General features: G+C 59.9%; 2 protein-coding genes and 2 non-coding genes across 7 annotated transcripts; all 4 read left to right on the forward strand.

Annotated features, from left to right (window-relative positions):
- Positions 1–1,522: 1,522 nt before the first annotated feature.
- On the forward strand, positions 1,523–16,761 carry TNPO2 (transportin 2). 4 transcript variants are annotated; one of them, XM_087425386.1, is made up of 25 exons: positions 1,523–2,131; positions 3,585–3,696; positions 4,362–4,437; positions 4,520–4,669; positions 6,761–6,867; positions 6,962–7,095; positions 7,184–7,265; positions 7,339–7,461; positions 7,562–7,680; positions 8,532–8,592; positions 8,686–8,851; positions 9,053–9,205; positions 10,395–10,620; positions 10,792–10,963; positions 11,425–11,511; positions 11,590–11,697; positions 11,783–11,941; positions 12,425–12,512; positions 12,694–12,792; positions 13,330–13,425; positions 13,785–13,860; positions 14,100–14,199; positions 14,279–14,353; positions 14,466–14,567; positions 14,673–16,761. In XM_087425386.1, exons 2-25 carry the CDS (start codon positions 3,598–3,600, stop codon positions 14,754–14,756), a joined length of 2,742 nt encoding a protein of 913 aa, XP_087281512.1. In that variant the 5' UTR covers positions 1,523–2,131; positions 3,585–3,597; the 3' UTR covers positions 14,757–16,761. The 4 variants fall into 4 exon arrangements, with proteins under 4 accessions (XP_087281512.1, XP_004442589.1, XP_014652358.1 ...); XM_004442532.3 differs by having other exon boundaries at positions 1,941–2,131; positions 13,755–13,860; positions 14,466–14,593; XM_014796872.2 differs by having other exon boundaries at positions 1,974–2,131; positions 14,466–14,593.
- LOC147912093 (small nucleolar RNA SNORD41) lies at positions 10,655–10,723 on the forward strand. Its single transcript, XR_015550288.1, has one exon. It is a non-coding gene; the product is annotated as a small nucleolar RNA SNORD41 (small nucleolar RNA).
- LOC147912094 (small nucleolar RNA ZL2) lies at positions 12,554–12,628 on the forward strand. The gene has a single exon (XR_015550289.1). It is a non-coding gene; the product is annotated as a small nucleolar RNA ZL2 (small nucleolar RNA).
- A 116-nt stretch (positions 16,762–16,877) lies between the features above and the next one.
- FBXW9 (F-box and WD repeat domain containing 9) lies at positions 16,878–23,165 on the forward strand. The gene is made up of 10 exons (XM_004442531.3): positions 16,878–18,507; positions 19,696–19,835; positions 19,913–20,041; positions 20,934–21,046; positions 21,129–21,220; positions 22,027–22,175; positions 22,262–22,375; positions 22,483–22,572; positions 22,648–22,713; positions 22,785–23,165. The coding sequence occupies exons 1-10, from the start codon at positions 18,099–18,101 to the stop codon at positions 22,857–22,859; spliced, it is 1,377 nt and encodes a 458-aa protein (XP_004442588.1). The 5' UTR covers positions 16,878–18,098; the 3' UTR covers positions 22,860–23,165.
- Positions 23,166–23,373: the final 208 nt, after the last annotated feature.

Raw genomic sequence — 23,373 nt, forward strand, 5'->3', positions numbered from 1 at the left:
TTTGTCTCCCATCTCAGCTTCACGGTTGGGCAGCAGCCGCTTGAGTGTCCTTTTTGCACTGAGCGCTTCTAGTTGCGTTGAAGTAAGCTTGCCGTGCACAGGGCTGTTGTGAGAAATACATTTGGAAACCGCCTGACAGGCGGTAGGTGCTTAAGAAATGGGGGGGTGGGGGGGTCTCGATTCACTACTTAAATCCACCAGCTGGGGAGAGGAAGAAAGACTTACGTGATCACACGAGGGCCAGTACTGTGGACCACACAGGCAGCAGGGGCCACTTTATTCTGCCTGACTCCCTCTCCCGAGGCTTCGCAAGGCCGCTGGAAACTTGACATATTAAAAGGAGGGGGTGAGCACTAACAAATTCTCTCCTGCATCTACTCGCTGCCCGCCTGACCCTTATCTGGGGCAATCCCCAACCCTGAGCAGAAAACTCCTACCTTTCGCACCCCCTCCCGAAAAATCCAAACCCAGTCCCAACCCCTCGATCTCACTCTTCCTTCTGCACAACGCCCACCACCGGGGGCGGTCTCCAGACCCCCAGGTTTTGAGTCTTAGCCGGAGCTCGTAAGCGCGGCGACGCGGGCGCGCGGCAAGACGGGATTTGTAGTTCCAGGGCATCAGGGTCCGCGAGGGAAGGCCAATGCGCATGCGTAGGCAGTGGCTTTCCGCACGTGTGTCAAGCCGGGTTTCTGTTCAGCAGCGCCGGCTGAGATGGAAATCCAGCTGCTCCTTTAGGGAGTCTTCCCCGAGTCTCCGAGTGGAATTAGGTGCCAGGCGACCCTTCCCAAGCCTGGGAGGGCCCAGTGCTCGACAAGAGTGATTTTGGGTACCTGCTTTTCATGAATGAACGGAGCCAGGACTGCCTGTCAACGGGAAGTGGGCCGAGAAACCTGTTCCCCTCCAGGCTGGGGCAAAAATGGACCTTGTGCCTCTCCCGACACCAAAATGTCCCTCAGGGAAGGGCTAGGGTGTCCTTTGGGATTAAAGCCCTAGTTGATTCAGTAAATTCAGTAAATATTGGTTTAGGGTGGGGCTGAATACAGTGAAAGGACCGCCTTGAGCCTCGCGGGGTAAAAGCCACGTTTTTAAAGAACAATTTACGGCAGGCTTGGTAATGCTTAACTTGGATTATCTCTAACCCAGCAAACTATTCTTATACCCATTTGACAAGTGGGGGAAACTAAGGATCCCAGTGGCAGGAGGTCGCCCACTTTGTTATCAGTAGGGTCAGGAGAGGAAACCGGGACGCTCTAGGGTCTTCAGCTTCTCTTTACTCGGCTCTGTTCTTACGAGCAAGAAAAGAGGTGCCCTACTTTGTCCTCAGACGGCGCGAGGATCACGAAGATGTCTTTCTTCATGACTCTGCCCTTGCCTAAATTTCCTGGACTGTTCCACCTCATTCAGGTTCAGGTAGGGAAAGGAATTAGGTCTTCTGGTCCTGCATTTATTTTATTAGTTCATTTCGTTTAAAATTTTATATCCTTGTAGAAATTGTGGAACAGCACTGGAAAATAACACAGTGTGGCAGAGGCTTCTGTAGGAACCCAGCCCGTATCAGGCACTCCCTTTGTCTGGCTTTTCTTCCTTTGTCTCTGGGATGTAAAGTCCACCCCAGGCACAGTCCCTCCGCTTTTTCCTTGCGCCCACATACTGTACTCCTCCCAAGTACCTTCTGGATGGGAGGAAGGAGGCACAGTTCCATTGTTACAGGAGGGGGTGACAAAGGCGTAGCTGACTCTGGCCGAGGCATGCCCAGGTCCACCACACACCCAAAGTCCCCGCTCGCCTTCAAACTCAGCTCCCAGCAAAGAGCTGCTGTCAGGCCGGCTAGAGAGACGCTGAGGAAACGAGACGGCGGGAGGACCTGCCGGCCAGAAAGGCCAAGAGAGCCTCCAACTCTTCAGTCACGTGACCAGGCCTCGGCGGGGCCTGGGTCTCCCCGGAGCCAGGCCACGTGCAGCGTCTGCTCCTTCTGATTGGCTCGTCTGTGCCAGTTTGAACGGCGTACGGAAGCCGCGGCGGCTCATCTACGGCCGCGTTTTTTTTTATTCCCTCTCTTTGGCTCCCTCCTTCCGCGCGAGTCTCAGGAGAAGCCGCAGCGCAAGGCGCCGCTGCTTCCGCCCGGGGCCCGGTAAGTGGGCCTCACCTGGAGCCCGCCCGGCTCGGCCCTGGCTTGCGTCGACCCCCACCGGGCTCCGGGCCTGCGCTGCGCGTGGCCCGGGCGTCGGGGCCGCGCCTGACCGGGAAAGGCCGAGAACCCGGTTGGGCCAGATTCGCGAGGCAGCGAGAACGGGCCGGGGCGGGGGAGGGGGGAACCGAGCCGGGCTTAGGGGGTGGGGCCTCGGAGCGGGGCCAGGTCCCAGTGCCGCGAGAATCGGGCCAGTGGGGCGGCTGGGGTCAGGCTGGAGGGGATCTTATTGGGGGAAGCATTTGGGGACTGCTTAGGGCCTGATAGGGGGACGTCGCGAGGATCGGGTGTGTGTGGGGGGCTGTTTTGGCGGGGCTTGGTTGGGTCTGATTGGGGGAGGCCGCATTGAAAAGTTGGGGGGGCTTGTTGGGCCCTGATAGGGAGGGGTGTCAGACTTCGGCCTAGAGGGCTTTGCTGGGTCTGGCTGTGAGGCGTCGCTGGGATCCGTTGGGGAAATGCTCTGGGGGGCTGTTCGGCCAGGCCTAATTGGGGGAAACTGCAGGGATGGACCAAAGGGGTTTCCGGTTCGGGGTGGTGGGGGCCTTGGCCGAACTTAATTGGGAGAAGCAGCGGAGACTCGTCACCACGAGTTACGGCTGACTGTGGGGAGGGGGCTTGGCCAGACCTGGTTGGGGAAAGCGACAGGGACCGGTCCAGGGGGCTTCTGTCGCGGGGTGGGCGGGCTTGGATGGCTCTCATTCCGAAAGGCAACGCGAATCTGTCTGGGGATTGCTTCGGGCCTGATTAAGGGGAATCGCTGGGTACCGGGTCTGGCTAGGCCAGAAAGGGGGGCGTCTGGCATCCGGTTGAACTTGGAGGGCCGGATTAGGGGAGGTGGCAGGGATCAAGACAATCGGAGCGCCTTGGGACGGTGCATCTTGGGAGGCTCAGGGACCGGCCCAGGGCAGAGGAGGTGGCTGGGATCTGGCGGTGCTTAAGGGCTGAGTTTCAGGAGGAGAAGGGGTGTCTTCAGGGGGCCACACCTGCACGTGGGAAACTATCGGGGCCAGGGCGCTATGGCAGTCTGGGGCAGGGCCCCTGCATGGAGAGGTGGCTGGGCCCTACTCCAGCTGCTTCGAGGGAGACGGAAGCCTTAGGGCCCGCAGCTGGGGGCAGTGGCGTGGGCTGCCAGAGGAAGGCTCCGCATTGGGGCGGATGAGGATCCGTTGGCCCCACCACCTCCTCCCGTGGCCTGCTGCTACATCCCCCCACCCTCGTGGCCGTGGATGTTGCAGCTGGCGGGGACCCCGCACTTGGGTTGGTGTGGATTGGCCGACTTTGTCCGCTGAGGGTGCTCCAGTCATGCCTCCAATGCTGCCACCTCTGCGGGGGCTGAGCCTGTGACTCACACGGAGCCCCAGGGACCCAGCGCTGACCCTAGCCCCTACTCCCGCAGCTCGCTTTGCGCCATGGACTGGCAGCCAGATGAGCAGGGCCTGCAGCAGGTCCTGCAGCTGCTCAAAGACTCACAGTCGCCCAACACAGCCACGCAGCGCATCGTGCAGGATGTATCCTTCCTTCCTTCCGGGCTGGGGGGAGCCCAGCAGACATCTGCAGCCCCCGAAGGCCAGAGAGGAAGGGGCCGACTCCCCGATCCCCAGACTCTTTCTGCTGTGGGGAGGAGCTAGCCTTGGCAGAGAATTAAGGATTAGAACTCTTGGGTCCCATTCCCAGAGGAAATGTGGCCCTGTGGAGGGGCGGGACGGGAGGACACCTTTAGCTGGCTCTCTGCTTTTGTTTAGGTTCAGGTTAAAATTTCTTTTTTTCAATTGGTTGTTTAAAATACTATAAGTTAAACTTTTGAAACATTTAAACCATTAGTAAGTTTCACTTGAAAATGTGGCTTTCCTTCTTTTTGAGAAAAGCAGGCAACGTTGGACTGCTGGTGAGTGGCTGGGTGGCAGCTGCCACCGTCAGACAGAGCCAGGCCTGCCACCCTCTCCTGCTCTGGCCAGATCTTCAGGGCTGGGTGGAAAGCTTGGGCATCTTCCCCCTACCCGGATGAATTTGATGGGCCTGAAATGCTGTGTTGTTTTGGGCATGAGGGTTGAGAGGTGGCATCAGGAGCTGGCTGCCTGGTCCCAGTGGTCAGAGGTACCGTCAGCTATGTGACAGTAAGGGGGCCCCGCCTGGGGAAGGCCCCTGTCTCCCAAGTTCCTTAACAACCTGGCAGAAACTCAAACAACTGAACCAGTTTCCTGACTTCAACAACTATCTGATCTTCGTTCTGACCAGACTCAAGTCGGAAGGTACGCCCTCGGTGCCCCTCCACGAAGGCTGGACCCCGCTTTCTCCCCAGTGGTGCCTTGAGCCTCAGCCCTCTTTCCCCAGATGAGCCAACTCGCTCTCTTAGCGGTCTCATCCTCAAGAACAACGTGAAGGCACATTACCAGAGCTTTCCACCACCTGTGGCCGACTTCATCAAGCAAGAGTGTCTCAACAACATCGGCGACGCCTCCTCGCTCATCAGAGCCACCATAGGTGAGAGGGGCAGCGGGAGTCGGTCTTGGCCCAGAAGCTTCTCGTCATGTTAAGGGTATTAGTCACTGAATGCTGCAGCACTGTGGGTGGTAGCACTGTTACTGTTGCCGTTTTACAGATGAGGAAACTGAGGCACAGGGATGTTAAGGGGCTTGCCTGGTAAGTAGGAGAGCTCAGAAGCGACCAGTGCAGGTCCACGCTCTGAACCATTCCCTCCTGAAACAGCCATGCTTACTTCTGAGGCAGTCACTTGATGTCCAGAATTTTATGTCAGGTCAGGTTAAAATCTGAGGGCTCCCTGCCCTTGTGGAGCTTGGTGGTAGCTAATTCTCACCAGTGTTGGTTTAGGTGAAACGCAAGTGAGGTTGGCGTCAGAGCCTTCCTGGCTCCCGGAAGGCTGCCTGAGGAAGTTGCAGAAGGATGACCAAGAATTTTCTAGCAATTTTACCTTAAGCTTTTTCACTACTGATAAACACCAACCCTACCATTTATTACTGACTTTTTTTTTTTTAATCTATTTTTTGTGTGTGTGTGAGGAAGATCAGCCCTGAGCTGACATCCATGCCAATCCTCCTCTTTTTGCTGAGGAAGACTGGCCCTGGGCTAACATCTGTGCCCATCTTCCTCCACTTTATATGGGACGCCACCACAGCATGGCCTGACAAGCGGTGCGTCGGTGCGCACCCGGGATCCGAACCTGGGCTGCCAGCAGCAGAGCACGTGCACTTAACTGCTACGCCATGAGGCCGGATCCTATTACTGACTTATTTTTTTTTCCAGCTTTATTGAGATATCATGGACATATAAACTGACTTATACTCTTTTTATTTAAATCTATGTCAACTTTTAAAAGTTGCTTTTCAAAGAACGTGGTATACAACTGTTTTAAATGAAGAGATATTTGCTTGCCCTAAAGGGCAGTTAACCTTAAAAACAAATGCAATAAAGACAGAAAAAATAAAGCTAGATAGTGGACTAGATAAAAAAAATTTGAGCTAGATAGTGGGCCTGCCAGAAGAGCTGATCTTGGGGCCTGCTGCCTCTGTTAAAAGTGACCCTTAGCCCCTACAATACCGCCTTTAAGGCCAGCAGAAGGATCTGGACTTACCAAGCTCATTCTAGGTGCCAGGTTGTGCTCTAAGTACTTAAGTCATTGAAGCCTCCCAGTAGTCCTAGGAGGCTGGTGTTCCTTATCTCCACTGAGGCACAGAGAGGTTAGGTGATGTGGCCAGGGTCACACAGGGACAGGCCTGGGAGTGCACTCAGTCTACCCATGGCAGGGAGCACCTTTCCCAGCAGACGTGTGAGCCAGGGTCACCTGGGAAACATTGCCATCTCCTGGCTTTAATTCCCATCTGCACTGACATCGACTTCAGTTACTTCCCTGCCCTCCTGCTTCAGATGCCTCCTGCAGGTCGAACTTGGGTTTCTAATAAGCGGTACAAGTCTTCCCCAATGCCATGTGGCCGTGCACCAGCAACGCCCCCCCCCACCCCGCCCCCAGCCGTCCCCTTCTCCCACTCTCCCCTTCAGTTTCTCCGCTCAGCCCCACTGGCTCCTCATGCATCTGTAAGCACACCAGGCCTGCTCCTGCCCCCGGGCCCTTGCACCTGCTGTGCTTTCTGCCTGGGCTGCTCTTTCCCCAGGGATCTCAATGGCTTCTCCCTCACCTCCTTCAGGTCTTAGCTCAGATATCGAGATGTTACCTGGGTGAAGCCTGCTCTGGACACCCAATTTAAAATGGCTCCCCTCACCCTCAGCCCTTGCTAGGCATCTTCTCTGCTTTATTTCTCCCCTTAGCTCTGGGCATCTAGCTTCCCAGGCCTTTGCTCCTGTATCTTTACCTCACAGCCTCCCTCACTAGACGTCAGCTCCCAAGGGCAGGGATTTTGTGTTTAGTTCTGTGCTGCATGCCAGGGCCTGGAACAGAGCTGGCCCACAGTAAGGCGCAGGGATCTCAAAAGGGGTGTGTAGTGCTTACAGGGATAGCTGGCGTACAGAAAGCCTGCGTGGGTGCTGGCGGGGTGAGCGCCGGGGTGCCGAGCAGGCCTGCACCCAGCCTGAGGCAGCGTCCCTTCCCGGCCGCCCCAGGCATTCTCATCACCACCATCGCTTCCAAGGGTGAGCTGCAGATGTGGCCCGAGCTGCTGCCCCAGCTGTGCAACCTGCTCAACTCGGAGGATTACAACACGTGTGAGGTAGGCAACAAGCTGTGGCCCGCCCACCCGCGCGGGCCAGGGAGCTGGGGCTGGACCGGGACGCACGTCCCTCTGCCTGCCCCTCTCCACGCAGGGAGCCTTCGGAGCCCTGCAGAAGATCTGCGAAGACTCGTCTGAGCTTCTGGACAGCGATGCCCTCAACAGGCCCCTCAATGTCATGATCCCCAAGTTCCTGCAATTCTTCAAGCACTGCAGTCCCAAGATCCGGTGGGTGCGGCCCCCCGGGGGTCTGTAGGGGGCCTGGAGCGGGCGGGGCAGTGGGGGCAGCAGTGACCACGTGCTGGCTTGCCGCCAGGTCCCACGCCATCGCCTGCGTGAACCAGTTCATCATGGACCGGGCCCAGGCGCTGATGGACAACATTGACACCTTCATTGAGGTGGGCCCCCGGGCTGGGGGTGGGGAGGCCGAGGGCTGGGGCCCTGCCGCAGCTGACCCCGCCTTCCCCGCAGCACCTGTTTGCTCTGGCGGTGGATGACGACCCTGAGGTGCGGAAGAACGTGTGCCGCGCCCTGGTGATGCTGCTGGAAGTGCGGATCGACAGGCTCATCCCCCACATGCACAGCATCATCCAGGTGTGCAGGGCCCAGGCGGGCCTGGCGGGCGCTGCGGGGTGGGAGGCGGGGGGCCACCCCACCCCCGGCCAGGCCTCACCCTTCTCCTGCCCCGCCCCAGTACATGCTGCAGAGGACCCAGGACCACGATGAGAATGTGGCCCTTGAGGCCTGCGAGTTCTGGCTGACGCTGGCCGAGCAGCCCATCTGCAAGGAAGTCCTGGCCTCCCACCTGGTCCAGTGAGTGCTGCTCCTGCCCTCTGTCCCACCCTAGCCTCACTCCATGTCCTCCATCTCAGTTTACCTTCTGGCCCTACATATGTAAGTTTGGCCAGTGATAAGAATGTAGATTTTAATGACTTAAAAATTAGTAAGTTATAGGTAAATGAAAAGCCAGCAAAGGCTTCAGGCATAGATGGACCCAGGTGCTCAAAGGATGTGGACAGCATCTGTCTAGTCTCAGATCTACTTCGTTCTCAGGCATGAGCTCCCCTCATGGTAGTGCTGTGCCTTCTGCAGCCTTCTAGCTTAGGAACTCAGAGTAAGGAATTTCTTGACTAGCTTCTCCAGCAAAAGTGCCAGGGCTGCCCTTCCTTGACCAACAGGATCACTTGCCTATCCCTGAGTCAGTGAAGGCTCTAATCAAAGTTTCCAAGCCCGAGGTGTGTGGGCTCCAGCTGGGGGGGGCTGGCTGGCCTGCCTATTTGCTCTCCTAACCTGGCCCTGTCCCAGAGAAGTGCCTGGTGACAGGAGCACATGTCCCCGCCTCATGGCTTGCTAGGGATCGGGCATTGTTCCCAGCCTGTCAGTGTATTCAGGGCTCTAGAATTCACTCAGTGGCCGGGTTTGGTCAGGAGCCCTCCTGTGGAGCCAGGAGTCGTGTCAGCTCTGTCCCAGTCACAGTGGCTGAGACTAGGCTGGGACGGTACCCCCGGGGGAAGTGAACGGTGCGGACAAGCAGAACCAGCACGCGCAGTGCCGTCTGCCCGTGGGCTCCTTGCTGCTCCTGCCCGCACCTCTGCTTCCTCTTCCCCAGGCTGTGAGCCTCCGGGGGCCCCTGCAGCCCGATTAACAGCCTTTTTCCCCGACAGGTTGATCCCCATCCTGGTAAATGGGATGAAGTATTCGGAAATCGACATCATCCTGCTCAAGGTGAGTCGGGGCCGACTGCCAGCTGCTGTGGCCAGCAGGCGAGGGTTAGGGTGGGGGCCCCAGTGGTACTTAACGGTCTGCCCGGCCCTGCAGGGGGACGTGGAGGAGGACGAGGCGGTCCCCGACAGCGAGCAGGACATCAAGCCGCGCTTCCACAAGTCGCGCACGGTCACGCTGCCCCATGAGGCCGAGCGGCCTGACGGCTCCGAGGACGCAGAGGACGACGACGATGATGATGCTTTGTCCGACTGGAATCTGAGTGCGTGGCCCGGCCTGGGGCGAGGAGGGGGACGTGGGGGCGGCAGGCCCTGGGCTGCCTCCCAGGAGGTGATTAGAAGCCTCTGCAGAGCAGATCGTGCAGAGTCTAATCATGATCTTTGATCCAAGGGGTCTAGTCGAGGAGAGCCAGTGGCCTCCCCGATGGGTCTCCCTGAGCCCGCCCCCAATTTCCCCCCACCAGGGAAGTGCTCAGCGGCTGCGCTGGACGTACTGGCCAACGTCTTCCGGGAGGAGCTGCTGCCCCACCTGCTCCCCCTGCTCAAGGGCCTCCTCTTCCACCCCGAGTGGGTGGTCAAGGAGTCGGGCATCCTGGTGCTGGGCGCCATCGCTGAGGGTGAGTGCCGCCCGCCCGGCTGCACCTCACCTCTGAGCCTGTGCTGGGGAGACTGTCTGGGGCTGGCCCGGGCCAGGCCATGTCGGGGTGCAGCCGCGCGGCACTGGCGAGCTCTCTCCAGAGGCCTCCCCACCCCGCTCCACACAGCTCTGGGATTGGAATCTTCCCCTCAGCCTGAAAGGAACCCCAGACCCCAAATGCAAGCCCTCTCCCTAATTGTCACGGACAGGCAATTCTGTGAGGTCGTAGGCATGATTACAGCAACACTAACGTTAACAGGCTCTTCTGCAGGGTTTGCCCCGTGGCAGGCAGCCTGGTCCCCTGGGCTCAGCACTGCCCGATGAGGTGGGTTTCACAGATGGGGCAGCTGAGGTGCAGAGAGATAGACGCCACTTCCCCGGTCACCCAGGGTGCAGCTGGCCTCAGACCTGCTCCCAGCTGCAAGGCTGGCCTGCCGAAGGGGAAGTGTATGCTGGTGGTGCTCCCTCAAGCTTCCCTTGGTGGGCTGTTACTGGCATGTTTTTGAAGCTCCCTTTGTCCCAATGGGGTGAACAGCTTGAATTCCCAGAGGGATTTGCGAATCTGTTACAGGCGTCTCTTGTGACCGCCTCAGCCTCCAGGCCTGTCAGAAACAGTTCACACACGGCAGCAGGAGCCCTCCCCCTGGGGAGCTGTTCAAGATTGTCCAAGGAAAGGTTCCCTTATATAAGTGTTATTTGTCTTACGTTAATATATATGTACACTAGGTGTTCTGCACATTAATGGGAAAAGATTTAGAAGAATGCACCCAAAACCAGTAAAAATAGATCTCGTGTCGTGGATTCTTAGGGGTGTGCTGTTAGCTGAGTTCTCCTATTAAAAGAGAGATGTGTTTGTGGTTTTTAAAAAAAAAATAAAGAAAAATCACAAACATCCCAGAAAGTTTTCAAAGGAAAAGAATTTTCCGTCCCTCTGGGTCACTGCTGCCCATGAAGCCCGAGTCACTAACGGGTGACCGTGATGGGCTGGAGCTGCTGGAGGGGAAAGGCTTGCTCTGATGCCGCTTTCCATCCTGACCCTGCCTTTCACTGGCTCTGACTCTGGGCCAGTTATTTAACCTCCGAGCCTCCGCTTCTCCGTCTCTCCCCAGAAGAGTGGGTCTGGCCGGTCCTAGCCGGGCTCAGCGTTCCCCCTGTGCCCGTTTCTGCAGGCTGCATGCAGGGCATGGTGCCCTACCTGCCCGAGCTGATCCCGCACCTCATCCAGTGCCTTTCGGACAAGAAGGCCCTGGTCCGCTCCATCGCCTGCTGGACGCTGAGCCGCTACGCCCACTGGGTGGTCAGCCAGCCGCCTGACATGCACCTCAAGCCCCTGATGACGGAGCTGCTCAAGCGCATCCTGGACGGCAACAAGAGGGTGCAGGAGGCGGCCTGCAGGTGACCCTCGGCCCCCGCCCCCAGCCCCACGTCCCGGGAAGTGATGACACGCACGACCCCTGACCTCGAGCTGATTTCTCAGTATTCGTACTGGCTGATCCCGGGCTGCCCTCCCCGCCCGCCCCTGGTTCTGCCTGGCCTGCAGACCCACTGAGCCCCTCCCTCCTCCAGTGCCTTCGCCACCCTGGAGGAGGAGGCCTGCACGGAGCTGGTGCCCTACCTCAGCTACATCCTGGACACCCTCGTCTTCGCCTTCGGCAAGTACCAGCACAAGAACCTGCTGATCCTCTACGACGCCATCGGCACCCTGGCTGACTCTGTGGGCCACCACCTCAACCAGCCGGTGAGACCCCACAGCAGCTCCCTCCTCCCAATCCCGTGACCCTGTGGCGACCCCACGTCGCAAGCCAGGGATGTGGCCGTGACCTCAACAGGCAGGCAGGCAGACCCAGCCCCTGCTCTCACCCTGCTTCCAGTCTAGTGGGGGAGACAGACAGTTAGGAGACAGTGTGGTCTCCTGTGCTGTGCCAGGGCAGCTCCGGCCTGTGGGAAGCGGGAGGCCCCGATGCAGGCTCCAAGGGGCCAGGGGGGAGGGCGGGCCTCAGGACGGGTGAGAAGGGCCCGCCTCAGGATGGGTGAGAAGGGCCCGGAGGTCTGCCTGGTTGGTGAGTCCTTGCAGGGCCCCGTGAGCCACAAAGAGAAACCCAGACCTCATTGCTCAGGTGATGGGTGCCTCTGAGTCCCAGGGAGCCCTGTTGATTCCCAGGCTGCCACCCCCACCCCAACTTCCTGCTCCCCCTGCAGGAATACATCCAGAAGCTGATGCCTCCGCTGATCCAGAAGTGGAATGAGCTCAAGGACGAAGACAAGGACCTCTTCCCTCTGCTGGAGGTGAGCGGGCTCCACGCCCTCTCGCACGGCCCTGCCCATCACACCTGAGTTCACCTCTTCTGCCCTCCTCCCTGCCAGTGCCTGTCATCGGTGGCCACCGCCCTGCAGAGCGGCTTCCTGCCCTACTGCGAGCCCGTCTACCAGCGCTGTGTCACCCTGGTGCAGAAGACGCTGGCCCAGGCCATGGTGAGCACCCCCCGCCTGCTGCTCTGCTGTCGCCCCAGGGCAGGCCCAGGCCCCTCACCCGCCCGCCGGCCCCGTCTGTGCGCAGATGTATACCCAGCACCCCGAGCAGTACGAGGCCCCCGACAAGGACTTCATGATCGTGGCGCTGGACCTGCTCAGCGGCCTGGCCGAGGGCCTGGGCGGCCATGTGGAACAGCTGGTGGCCCGCAGCAACATCATGACGCTCCTCTTCCAGTGCATGCAGGTGGGTGCACGCCCCTCGCGGGCCACTGCCTGCATGCTCAGTAGCCTGTGTGGGCCAGCCTGGGCGCACCAGGGGCCTTGGTTGTGCCCAAAAGACATCAGGGAAAAGCGGCCTGTAAAAAAACAAATTTTAATTATTTAAAAAGTGATGCAAATAAGGCACGAGTGAAATCTCATTGAAAAAGCAAACAATGTGCAAAATGAGAAAGCAGAAACAGAAAGCATGCAAGTACAAGCCCCTCCAGCGTCCCCGCAGGGTATCCGGAAGGGCTGCTGTCCCCTCTAGGGGGTACCCTGAGCCAGGCTCTCACACGTCCTGAGTCCCGGGTCTGCAGTGGGGCCCCAGCCTGGGCGCTGGGAGTGGCAGGGTCAGGCCGGCTCCAGGGACTGTTCCCCTAGCTGCCTGTGCTGACGGGTTAGTGGGGACCCCGGCTGGTTGTGGAGGAGGGGAGCCCTGCCCTGCTGACCCCGCTCCGACCCCCAGGACTCGATGCCTGAGGTCCGGCAGAGCTCCTTCGCCCTCCTGGGAGACCTCACCAAAGCCTGCTTCATCCACGTCAAGCCCTGTATCGGTATGACCCCCATCTCGTGCTCACCACACGACCCCAACCTGGGCCTCAGGTGATGGAGACGTGACCGGGGAGGACTGTGACCGAACTGGGATGTATTCGTACTGGCTGATGGGCCCGTCCGGCCAGGTCTGGGAGCGCACCTGGCTGGCCTCGTGCTCAGCACCCCTTTCTCCCCCACCAGCTGAGTTCATGCCCATCCTGGGCACCAACCTGAACCCCGAGTTCATCTCTGTCTGCAACAATGCCACCTGGGCCATCGGCGAGATCTGCATGCAGATGGGTGAGTGCCCTGCCCCTCCCCATTGGCCTGATCCTGGCCTGGGGGTGGGAGTCTGGCGCTGACTGACAGGTCCTCTCAAGGGGGCCCTGGTGCTCCTTGGAGAAGGGTGCAGTTGGCCAGGGGCCAGAGGACACCTCTGGGCGGTTTTGTCAGAGATGGGGGTCCGGTGGCTGAAAGGCCATCTGTGAAAGAGGCAGGACAGGAGGCCTGTTCTGATTGGACCGTCTGCCACCTCCCCATGCCCCATGCAGTTCGCTGAAAGGCCCACTGGGATTGGTTGGGAAACTTTGCCCCCCCGCCCCCCACAGCCCCCTATTTGGTGGTGTAGTCTCACCGTGGTGTCCAGTGGTGACTTGAGGGAAGCTTCTGGTGTTTGGGGGGTGTGAGTCTGTTTCTAGTTGGCTGTGGATCCTGGGCTGGGGATCAGCAAAGAAGGTTATTGTTCCCACACTGGTTACGGTTGGCCAGTGTCTGGATGCAACTGGGGTCAGCCTGGGTGGCATGGGTCACACGGGCTCTGACTGCCTGGTCCCCCAGGGGCAGAGATGCAGCCTTACGTGCAGATGGTCCTCAACAACCTGGTGGAAATCATTAACCGGCCCAACACGCCTAAGACGCTGCTGGAAAACACAGGTGTGCGCCAGGCCTGGGCCACTGCCGCCCCCTTGCCCGCCTCCTGGAGGTGGGGTTCCTGGCTGGGAGAATAGTTGAGAAGAGGCCTCGGGAAAGAACCAGGGAGGGTGCCTGGAAGGACTGGGAAGGGGGTTCTGGGAGGAGCCCCATGAAAGATGCTGGCCTCGGGGGAGACCTGGGAGAGACCAGGTGGGGTGGGAGGAGACCCTGGCTGGACCAAGCTTGAGGCCCAGGCGGCCAGCAGGAGTTGTTCCCTTGGGGCCCATGGGGCGGGGCTGGTGCCTCGTGCCAGAGGCCCCGCCACGTACCGGGGCCGCTCGGGGTTGCAGGTCGCCTGACGAGTCCCTCTGCCATTCCAGCCATCACCATCGGCCGCCTGGGCTACGTGTGCCCACAGGAGGTGGCACCCATGCTGCAGCAGTTCATCCGGCCTTGGTGGGTGCCCATCTGTGTGGGGCCTGCTGGACGGGGGGCCGGGCAGCGGGGTGGGGGGGCAGGCCCACCCATGGATGCACGTCCTAGCCCACTGCCTGCTGATCCCTGCTTCCCCCGCCCCCCATTGGTACATGTCACACCCAGCCCCACTGCCCACTGACCCGATTCCCCCCACACCACAGATGCCCATCCTGCCTCAGCCCCACCCACTGATTCCCCACTGCTCACGTTCCCCACAGGTGCACATCCCTCAGGAACATCCGGGACAACGAGGAGAAGGACTCGGCCTTCCGAGGCATCTGCATGATGATAGGCGTCAACCCTGGGGGCGTCGTGCAGGTTGGGGCAGCGGGGCTCGGAGGGAAGGCCCTGGGGCTGGGCTCGGGCAGCCCCTCACACGGGATCCGTCACGTTTCAGGACTTTATTTTCTTCTGCGACGCTGTAGCCTCCTGGGTGAGCCCGAAGGATGACCTTCGGGACATGTTTTATAAGGTGAGGCTCCCCCTTGGCCCTGATGTGGTCCCAGGAAGCGGCAGGGGGGCGACCCTCTGCGGGGAGAGGCCGAGTTCCTCTCCCGGCGCCCCTCAGCCCTCCCTCCCCACAGATCCTCCACGGCTTCAAAGACCAAGTCGGGGAGGAGAACTGGCAGCAGTTCTCAGAGCAGTTCCCGCCGCTGCTCAAGGAGCGGCTGGCTGCCTTCTACGGGGTCTAGATGAGCGTTGCGACCGCCAGGTGAGGAGGCTGTGTGCGGGGGGGCTGGCGCTGTTGTGGGGGCTGAGGGGCGCGGGCCCTGACCTCTCCTCTCCCGCAGGTTTCTGTCTGCGTCGTCGTCGGAGGGGTTGCTGGGGAGCGCGCCGCGTCCAGAAGTCGCCGTGCCCTGGTCGAGGGGGGTTAGGGAGGAGAGAGTGGGGCCTACATCCAGACGCCTTCCCAGTCCATCAACCTGCGCGGCCGGCCGGCGGGCGGGCAGGTGGGTGGGGCCTCCATGCTCGTCCTACAAATGGGGGGGTGGGGTGGGACTTCTTGGTGGCAAGGGCCCCTTTGTTCAATTGGGGTCACCTCAGGCAGCCCCCTGGGGCCAGCCATATGGGAGGGAAGAATCAACACGGCCGACCGAATCCGGCTTAGGATGAGGCGAGGGGAAAGCAGGCGGGGAGGGGGGTCCTTGTAGAGACACGTACACTCACACGTACACACGTGGCCGCACACATGTGTGGGCGCTGTAGCCAGCCAGGCTGGACCAGCTGCCCCACCATTCCCCGACTGCATGGAGACAGTAGAATTAGTGAACCCCTGAGTTAACCCGTAAGGCCTTCCGTGTAACCTGCATCTAGAGTTTAAGAAGCTTCTGCTGTTTTGCCAGAATTGGCGGTGACTGGGGAGGGCTGGGTGGGTTGGGGGCCTCTGCCGGGACCCCAGGGTGGGTGGAAGAGGACAGCTGCCTTGGGGACGCCCCATCAGCACGCACACGCTTTGGACCTGCTCCACACACTTCCTGCCAGCTCTATGGCAGCCTCCGCCAGTGTGTCCCCCTCCGCCAGTGTGTCCCGATCCCTGTCCCAGCCAGAAGAGTGGGGACCACTGGAGCAACTGGGGCTGGCCAGAGCTTGTCCTTTCTCCCTCCTTGGTGCCCCAGTGGCTTTTGAAGATGCTGGGCCGGGACCTTTTTCCCCCAAAGAGAGCTGGGGGCAGCCAGAGCTGCTGCCACCTACCCCCTGCGTCTCTCCATAAACAAGTCCGTTTCAAGGGCAGTCCATTCCTCTGTGCTTCTGAGAGCCCTCTTCTCAAGTTCTGGGCCTGCCTGTTAACATGAGGGCTGGGGCTGGGGCATTTTATTGATGGTGACAGGATGAAGGTTTATGCTTTGCCAGCAAGAATGAAGCCAAGGGCTTGGAGAAGGGAAAAGGTGATGGACCCCCTGACCCCACACTGTGGCCCTGGGGCTTCCTGGTCATCACGGGGTCCAGTGGGCGTCCAGACCCCACCAGATTGGGGCACTGATTCTAAGGAACCTCTTGGGATTGGTTGGGGATGTGGTCATGTGGGAGAGGCTCCCCTAGAAAGGGAGGGGGCATGGTTATTTCTGAGTTGGCCTTGAAACTGAAACCGGGCCCTGCAGCCCCCTTAATGTTTTCCTTTTTCTCCTCCGCTGCTTTCTCCTTTGGGGCTCCTTTTGGGGTTTTGGGGGGTTTGACTGGATTCCTGCATCCTGGGGCCTGCTCCATCCATCCGTCCGGGGTCCTGGCCCCCACTCCCATCACAGCCCTGTGTCTTCTCTCTGACAGGGTCAGGCCCTGCCTCTATTCCAAGGGGCACTTGGTGCACATTCCATAAACTCAGCTGGTTTTGCCCCGTGTGAAACTCCAGCAGGTCTCTGGAAGCCATTTGTAAAAAAAAAAAAAAAAAGAAAAAAGAAAAAAAAAAAAGTTTTTTTAAAAAAATATCATTTAATTTTCTGGTAATTCCAGTTCCTTGGAGCATCCTCTCTCTGCTAGGTCTTGGGGTGTGTGGATGGATTGGCTGATAGGATTGGTAACCCCTTCTCCACCCAGGATGGGGGGCTCCAATCACCTTCAGGGAAGGGGAGCCTCGTTCTAGTTTTCTTTCTTTTTTTTTTTTTTAAGAAAACTATTTAATTTTTTAATTTATTTTTGGTTGATTTTTGCACAACGAAGTTTCGGCTTCTCAACCTTCTCCCCTGCCCAGGGCTGCGGACCCTGACTGGCCTTGATCTGCAGTCCCCCTCATCCCCACGTCCCTTCTTCCCCCTCATCCTCTTCCTCCTGCGGGCTCCAGGGTCTGTCCATCTGTTACTGTGCTGTGCTGGGGACTGGCGCCAAGGTGGCGTGAGATTCCACTTGTGTAGAACTTTGTTGAGTAAAGATCAGTTTCTTGTGAAACCTGCGGTCTCCATCTGGCCTCCTGTGTCCGTGGCTTTGGCAGCAGAGAAGAGAGATGGAGGGGGGCTTGGGAAGCTTTAGAAATGGGGATGCACAGAACTCAGGAAATAATTGGGGAGTGGGGAGGTAGTTAACCAGCTACACTTCTTGGGATCCCAAGCCTCTCAGTTTTCTTCCCTGTAAAATGCGGAGGTGCATGTGAACGATGAAGATTAAATATGATAATATACATGTGCAGTGCGTTCGCTGGGACATTATAGCTCAGTAAACGAGAACCATTGGTGCTGCAGCCCAGGTTCAAGATCCCCATCTGCCATTGACTAAACTGAGTGGCAAGGCCTTACAGCCCTCTCCTCTTTGGCTGACATTACAACTGCCGATTGCTGGGCAGCTTAGACATTTTTGTAGAAGGCTCAGCCCAGCACCAGGCCTCAGGGAGATATGCAAATATGTTTATGAAGCAAATGAGAAATTGCTCAGCTCTGGGGACACACAAACCTCATAATAAAATCTTGCAAGCTCAGTACGGCCCAAGGATCACCTGTGTCAACCCGGGAACACTAAAAATGCTGACACACATCCAACGGTCGTTCAAATATGTACGTTTCAGTGAGGGGGCATAGAAGTGAAATAGTGATGTGCCCCATAGAGAAAAATACAGCGGGGAGGGGAGGGAGAGCGTTGGGGACAATGGTCGCAATCTTACAGTAGAGCACTCCGGAAAGGTGATGTTTGAGCAAAGAGCCAAGTGGATGTCCGAGGAGTCGGGCGAGGGAACAGCAAATGCTGCTTGGAGATAATTGGTTAACACTGCCTGGCTCAAGAGGCTTTCAGTAAATAAGATGCTGTTTTCTATCAGTGTGATTTTACGTAATTCAGAGTAACTTTCACCCAGGCCTCTGCAGTGTAACTGCATGTTTCTGGCTCCAGAAGCAGAGACAGGAGTTCGAGAATCACTAGTATGTCCCAAACGCGAACCCGGAAAAGGGACTTTGCATTTCTAAGCCCGGTGTCACCTGTGAGGTGCCTTCGGCAAGGCCGCGTTTTTCACACCAGAGTTCGCTGGCCCTCTGCACCAGCACCACCACAGATGCTTGTTTAAAAGACGCAGGAACCAGGAATCTGCACTTTCCAGCCCAAGGCCGAGGCAGCTACAGAACAACACCCCCGCGAGCCAGCGGACTTTCACTAACAAGCCAATTTCCCTGTGAGCCGCTCGCTTCCGGCCTGCGCCGAACGTCATCAGGAGGCGCCGGAAGTGCCCTCGCGCTGCCTAGGAGACAGGACGCGCGGCCAGCCGCTGACAGGGCCGGGCTGGCCGCGCCCACCCGGTCGCTATGGAGCTGCCCCCAGGGCCGCGCGACGATCCCTGCGCCTGGGACGATGACTCGGACCCGGAGCCGGATCCCGACCCCGACGTGCAGGCCGAGGCTTACGTGGCCCGCGTGCTCAGCCCGCCGAAACTCGGGCTGGCGCCCCCGCGCGCCCCTCCGCTGTCCGCGCCCGCCACGTCCCCTGGCGCCCTGGAGCCGCGAGCTGCGCCCAAGGGACCGGCCGTGGGCGCCCCGGGCCTGTTGAGCCTGCCCCCGGAGCTGCTGCTCGAGATCTGCGCCTACCTGGACGCGCGCCTCGTGCTCCACGTCCTGCCGCGCGTCTGCCACGCGCTGCGCGACCTCGTGCGTGACCAAGTCACCTGGAGGCTACGCGCGCAGCGCCGCGTACGCGCGCCCTACCCGGTGGTGGAAGGTGCGCGCGCCCGGGGGCCAGGGTCGCCCGCCCAGGTCGGGCTTGGGGCGGGGGAGAGGGTACCTGGGGTGCTGTGAGCACAGCCCCTGGAGCAGGCTTTCTGGCTCTGGTGGAGGCTGAGGTAGTTCCTCGTGGTGCCAAAGCCCTGACCTCTGGGTGGACCGTGAGGCAGACATTTGGGGTCCTGAGGCTGTGGAAATCTACCTGGGGAGCTGGAGTCCCTCAACTCAGGATCTAATGATCCTCAGGCTTGGGGTCTGGTGGTACCAAGGCCCTGACTTCTGGCTGGTGGTTGTTGACACAGGGACTTGAAATCTCAGGTTGTCAAAATCTGCTTGGGGCTCACGGTGAGCCCGAGAATCTTCAGGTTCTGAGTCTAGCTGCTGAGGCAGCAGCTGGTAATGCCAAAGCCCCTCACCCCTAGAGTCTTGTCCTAGGTGGGGGTGAGGCACGGACTCAAGATCCGGAGCCTGCAACCCTTGAACACAAGCTAGGGTTTAGAGGTTGGGATCCCTGATACCAGCAATCACAGATCCTCAAGCCCAGGGTCTGGGATCTTAGGCAGGGGCTGGTGGTCATTTCCCCTGCCCCCAAGGTCGTTGTCTCTGGGGGATAAGACAACTTGGTGACCTTGAATTGATAGGACTCTCCCAAACTGCTTGATAACATAGATGCTTGGGCCCCATCCATTCCACCGAATCTCTGCACCTGGGGCTTGGGTTCTGCGTCTTAACAAGGCTCCCGGTTTACAGATATTAGTTTGAGCAACACTTCCCTGGGTCCAGTTCAGATGGCTGAGGTGGGAAGTGCTAGCTCCTGCGCCCAGCCTGAGGGTTGAGGGGCTGAGGACAGACCTAAGTGAGGGCAGAGGCAAAACCTTAATGTCCTGAGGCTGCTATCCCTCAGGGGGGCATTGGGGGGGGTGAGGCCTGGGAAAGTGATCCTTAGGCCCCAGTTCCCTAATTCCTGGAAACTTGGGTGAGGAGTTCTAGACTTGCTTGGAAGGTGAGTGGGCTGGTGGGCCCAAGGCCAGAGCCTGGGCCTCCTTGGGGTGTGGTGAGGGATGCTGGTGGGATTCTCTTCAAGTCAGATGCAGGTTGGGCTCCCGGAAAGCCAGCGTGGGCTTGGACAGCTGGTGGGGGGGCAGGGTTCCTGCCCAGTGGGGACCCTGCTCATGCTGCCCCACAGAGGAGGACTTTGACTGGCCGGCGGCCTGCATTGAGCTGGAGCAGCACCTGTCGCGCTGGGCGGAGGACGGGCGCTGGGCCGAGTACTTCTGCCTGGCCGATGGGCACTTCGCTTCCATTGACTCGGTGCTGCTGCTCCAGGTGAGGCGGGAGTTGGTGGTGGGTCAGGTAGGGGTGGCCAGGGTGACCCCCACAATATCGCCTCACTCCCCTCCCAGGGTGGGACGCTCTGCCTGTCAGGCTCACGAGATCGCAATGTCAACCTGTGGGACCTGCGGCAGCTGGGGGTGGAGCCCAGCCGGGTCCTGGTCAAGGCGCTGGGCACCCAGAGGAACAGCACCCACAAGGTGAGGGGGAGGAGGCGTGAGGCCTGAGGGGAGCATCAGGCCTCCTAGATTGAAGTCTTGCTCTGCTATTGTTCGTGTGACTTTGGGTGAGATGAATGACTTCTCTGGGCCTCAGTTTCTACTTCTGTCCAGGGGTCAGTTAGGATGAGGATGAATGAGATGAATATGCATTAAGAGCTTCACTCGCTCGGATATACAGTAGGCGCTCAATAGATGTCAGGTATACCTTGAGAGCCGTAGGGCAGGGCCGTTATGGGGCTGCCCTTGGGAATCAGGCAGCTCTGAGCATGATGTGATCTTGTGAGAAGTGGCCGTGGAGGGGCACCTCCACCAGTCACTGAGGGGGTCTAGGCTGGTGGCCGAGAGCTCGGTCTCAGAGCCAGGCCACTGGGTCCGAATCCCCACTCTGTTACTGCCTGGCTGTGTGACCTTGGGTGAGGGACTCAACCTCTCTGTGCCCCGGTTTCCTCATCTGTAGAACGGGACACATTCCAGTCCTCTCCTCAGCGGGTTTGGTGAGGAACAAGGCGGTCACAGCCAGTGCTCTGTGGATAGGAGCTCCTGAGACAGGAACTGTTTCTGGGCCCGTTTTCCCAATGAAGAAACTGAGGGAGGTTCTCGATTTGCCCGGGTCCCAGAGTGGAGGCTCCCCCTTAATCACTGTGTCCTGGGCCCTCAAAGCGCCGCTGGTGCTGAGTCTCGCAGGACTGACTGAGGAATATTACTGGACGGGGCTGTCTCGTCCTGGCTCCGCAGTCAGACGGGCCCACAGACCTCAGCTCTAATGTCTCCTCGGCGCTGACCGCCCTGGGCTCTTGGGTCCGTCATCTCCCTGCCCTGCGCCTCAGTTGTATCTGTGGCGTGGGGACGATCACATGGCCCGCTCCCGCAGGGCTGGGTGTGGTCGCTGGCGGCGCTGGACCACCGGGTGTGCTCCGGCTCCTGGGACAGCACCGTGAAGCTCTGGGACATGGCGGCTGATGGGCAGCAGTTCGGCGAGATAAAGTGTGAGGGGTCCTGGGCAGGGGGGCCCGGGGTCAGGGCCCTGCCTGGCCTCAGCCCCAGCCCCATGTCCGTGTGTCCCCAGGGGCAAGGCAGCTGTGCTGTGCCTGTCCTACCAGCCTGACATCCTGGTGACCGGCACCTATGACAAGAAGGTGACAGTCTACGACCCCAGAGGTGGGCCGGGGGCCCTAAATGGGGAGAGCAGGGCTGCCTGGGGTCTCCAGGGTCATGCGGGGGCAGGAGACACTGGGCCTCACAGCCTCGCTGGGGTGACAGTCACCTAGCCAGATGCTGACCACTCAGAGTAGCCTGTGCTGTGCCTGGGGCCACAAAGGCACCTGGTGGTGGGGGTGGGGTGAAGGACTGGAGGGCTCCCAGAGGAGGGGCCTCTGAGCCTGAATCCCGTGGGAGGCGGGACAGCCCCTGAGAATCCTGGCTCCCCAATTCCTAGCTTGAACCTCAGTTTCCCCATCTGTAAAATCCGGATAATAACAACTCCAGCCCCATAAGGTTAATGGGAGGTGTTAATAAGAACATCGCGGATTGAATAAGTTCCTCTACATAAAATGCCTAGGAGGCACACTGCCCGGCACATAAGCCTTTTCTGTTATTGTTTATTCATTCTGATTTTAACTAAAGGGCCAGCGTGCCTCGTCCTGGTAGAGCCAGAGCGGGGGGCGTGGGTGGGGGCACGCCCAGGCGCCCTGCAGGAGGAGGTGTTTCATGCTGGGACCGGTGGGCACTCTGCACTGAGAGCAGATGGGATTGGAGGAGAGAGATGGGGTGGGAGATGGGGGGCAGAGGCCTGGGGGTCCTGGATCCAGCTGGGGCGGGAGAGGAGGGGCAGGGTCACCTGCAGGAGGGGGCAGGGGGGGCAGACCGAGGTTTTGCCAGGGAGGATGGAGGCCCAGGATCCTCAGGTGGGCCAGGGCCTCCGAGGGCTCTGATGTCCCCCTCCCCCCGGCCCATCGCCCACGCAGTCGGGCCAGCCCTGCTCAAGAGCCGGCGGCTGCACTCGAGCGCGGTGCTGGCCGTGCTGGCGGACGACCGGCACATCATCTCCGGCAGCGAGGACCACACGCTCGTGGTGTTTGACCGCCGGGCCAACAGCGTCCTGCAGCGGCTGCAGGTGGGCCCTCCTCAGGGCCTGGAGGGACCGGGGCTGGGCGCGGCCCGGCCCAGCCTGAGCTGCTCTGTCCCTCGTCCCTCCCACAGCTGGACTCCTACCTGCTCTGCATGTCCTACCAGGAGCCCCAGCTCTGGGCCGGCGACAACCAGGGCCTGCTGCACGTCTTCGCCAACCGCCATGGCTGCTTCCAGCTCGTCCGGGTCTGCCCCACCCTCCCTGGCCTCCTCCACCTGGCTGGACCCCCAGGGCGGTGGGGGCTGGTCCTGGGAGAGCCAGGCCTGAGTGTCGCCCGTGTCCCCACCCACAGTCCTTTGACGTGGGCCACAGGTCTCAGATCACAGGGATCAAACACTCGCTGGGGGCCCTGTACACCACGTCCACCGACAAGACCATCCGGGTGAGGCCCAGACGGTCCCCTCCCTCCCCCACCGCCACCGGCCAGGGCACAGCTCCTGACCTGTGCCCCTCACAGGTGCACGTGCCCACAGACCCACCCAGGACCATCTGCACCCGGAGCCACCACAACGTGCTGAACGGGGTAAGGCCCAGCCCCGCGCCCCGCCCGGCTGCCTAGAGGCCCCCTGACTCCTCGTGTCTCTGTCCGCCCAGATCTGTGCCGAGGGCAACCTGGTGGTGGCTGCCTCCGGGGGCCTGTCGCTGGAGGTGTGGAGGTTGCAGGCCTGAGCAGGCGGACGAGGACGAGGATGTGGATGTGGATCTGCCGGCCGGCAGGCTGGGCCGCGGCCTGTTCATGGGGGACCTTGCCCCATGCTGGTGCTGTCTCTGCCCTGCCCCGAAGGCCTGGGGCACAGGGAGTCCTGGGCCGTGGGCGGGCGGGGTCCTTGGGCTGGGCCCCACGCTGGGGGGGGGGTGAGGTTGGGGTTTCAGCCCTCCAGGGGGCTGCTCCCCACCCTGGGGCTCTGTTATTGTTGTGATTTGGACGCCGCTCTCCCTTGAGAGCGAAGAAGAAATAAACCTGACGTACTGGTGCTCCAGCCTGGAGTGTGAGCTTGGGGCTGGGACGCCGGGGGCACGCGTGCATCCATGAGAAGATGCACCAAAGCCTCAGCGACAGCCACCACCGAGTGTGTCTGGGTGCACCCACGCCGGCCCCCGTGCATTTCTGGATCGTGTGTGTCTGCGTGCCACCGGGAAGGCGGGTCTGGCTGTGTGTGTTGTTACAGGAACCCTGTGCACG

The sequence above is a fragment of the Ceratotherium simum genome, chromosome 39 (genome assembly GCF_057802395.1).
Source record: "Ceratotherium simum simum isolate JZ-2026a chromosome 39, ASM5780239v1, whole genome shotgun sequence".
Classification (NCBI taxonomy): Eukaryota; Metazoa; Chordata; class Mammalia; order Perissodactyla; family Rhinocerotidae; genus Ceratotherium; species Ceratotherium simum.

Coding starts and splice junctions, on each gene's coding strand:
- TNPO2 (XM_087425386.1), top strand. CDS start 3,598: ATGGACTGGCAGCCAGATGAGCAGGGCCTGCAGCAGGTCCTGCAGCTG. Junction 8,593..8,685: donor TCGACATCATCCTGCTCAAG/GTGAGTCGGGGC, acceptor CCGGCCCTGCAG/GGGGACGTGGAGGAGGACGA. Junction 10,621..10,791: donor GTGCAGGAGGCGGCCTGCAG/GTGACCCTCGGC, acceptor TCCCTCCTCCAG/TGCCTTCGCCACCCTGGAGG.
- FBXW9 (XM_004442531.3), top strand. CDS start 18,099: ATGGAGCTGCCCCCAGGGCCGCGCGACGATCCCTGCGCCTGGGACGAT. Junction 18,508..19,695: donor GCCCTACCCGGTGGTGGAAG/GTGCGCGCGCCC, acceptor GCTGCCCCACAG/AGGAGGACTTTGACTGGCCG. Junction 22,176..22,261: donor GCGTCCTGCAGCGGCTGCAG/GTGGGCCCTCCT, acceptor TCCCTCCCACAG/CTGGACTCCTACCTGCTCTG.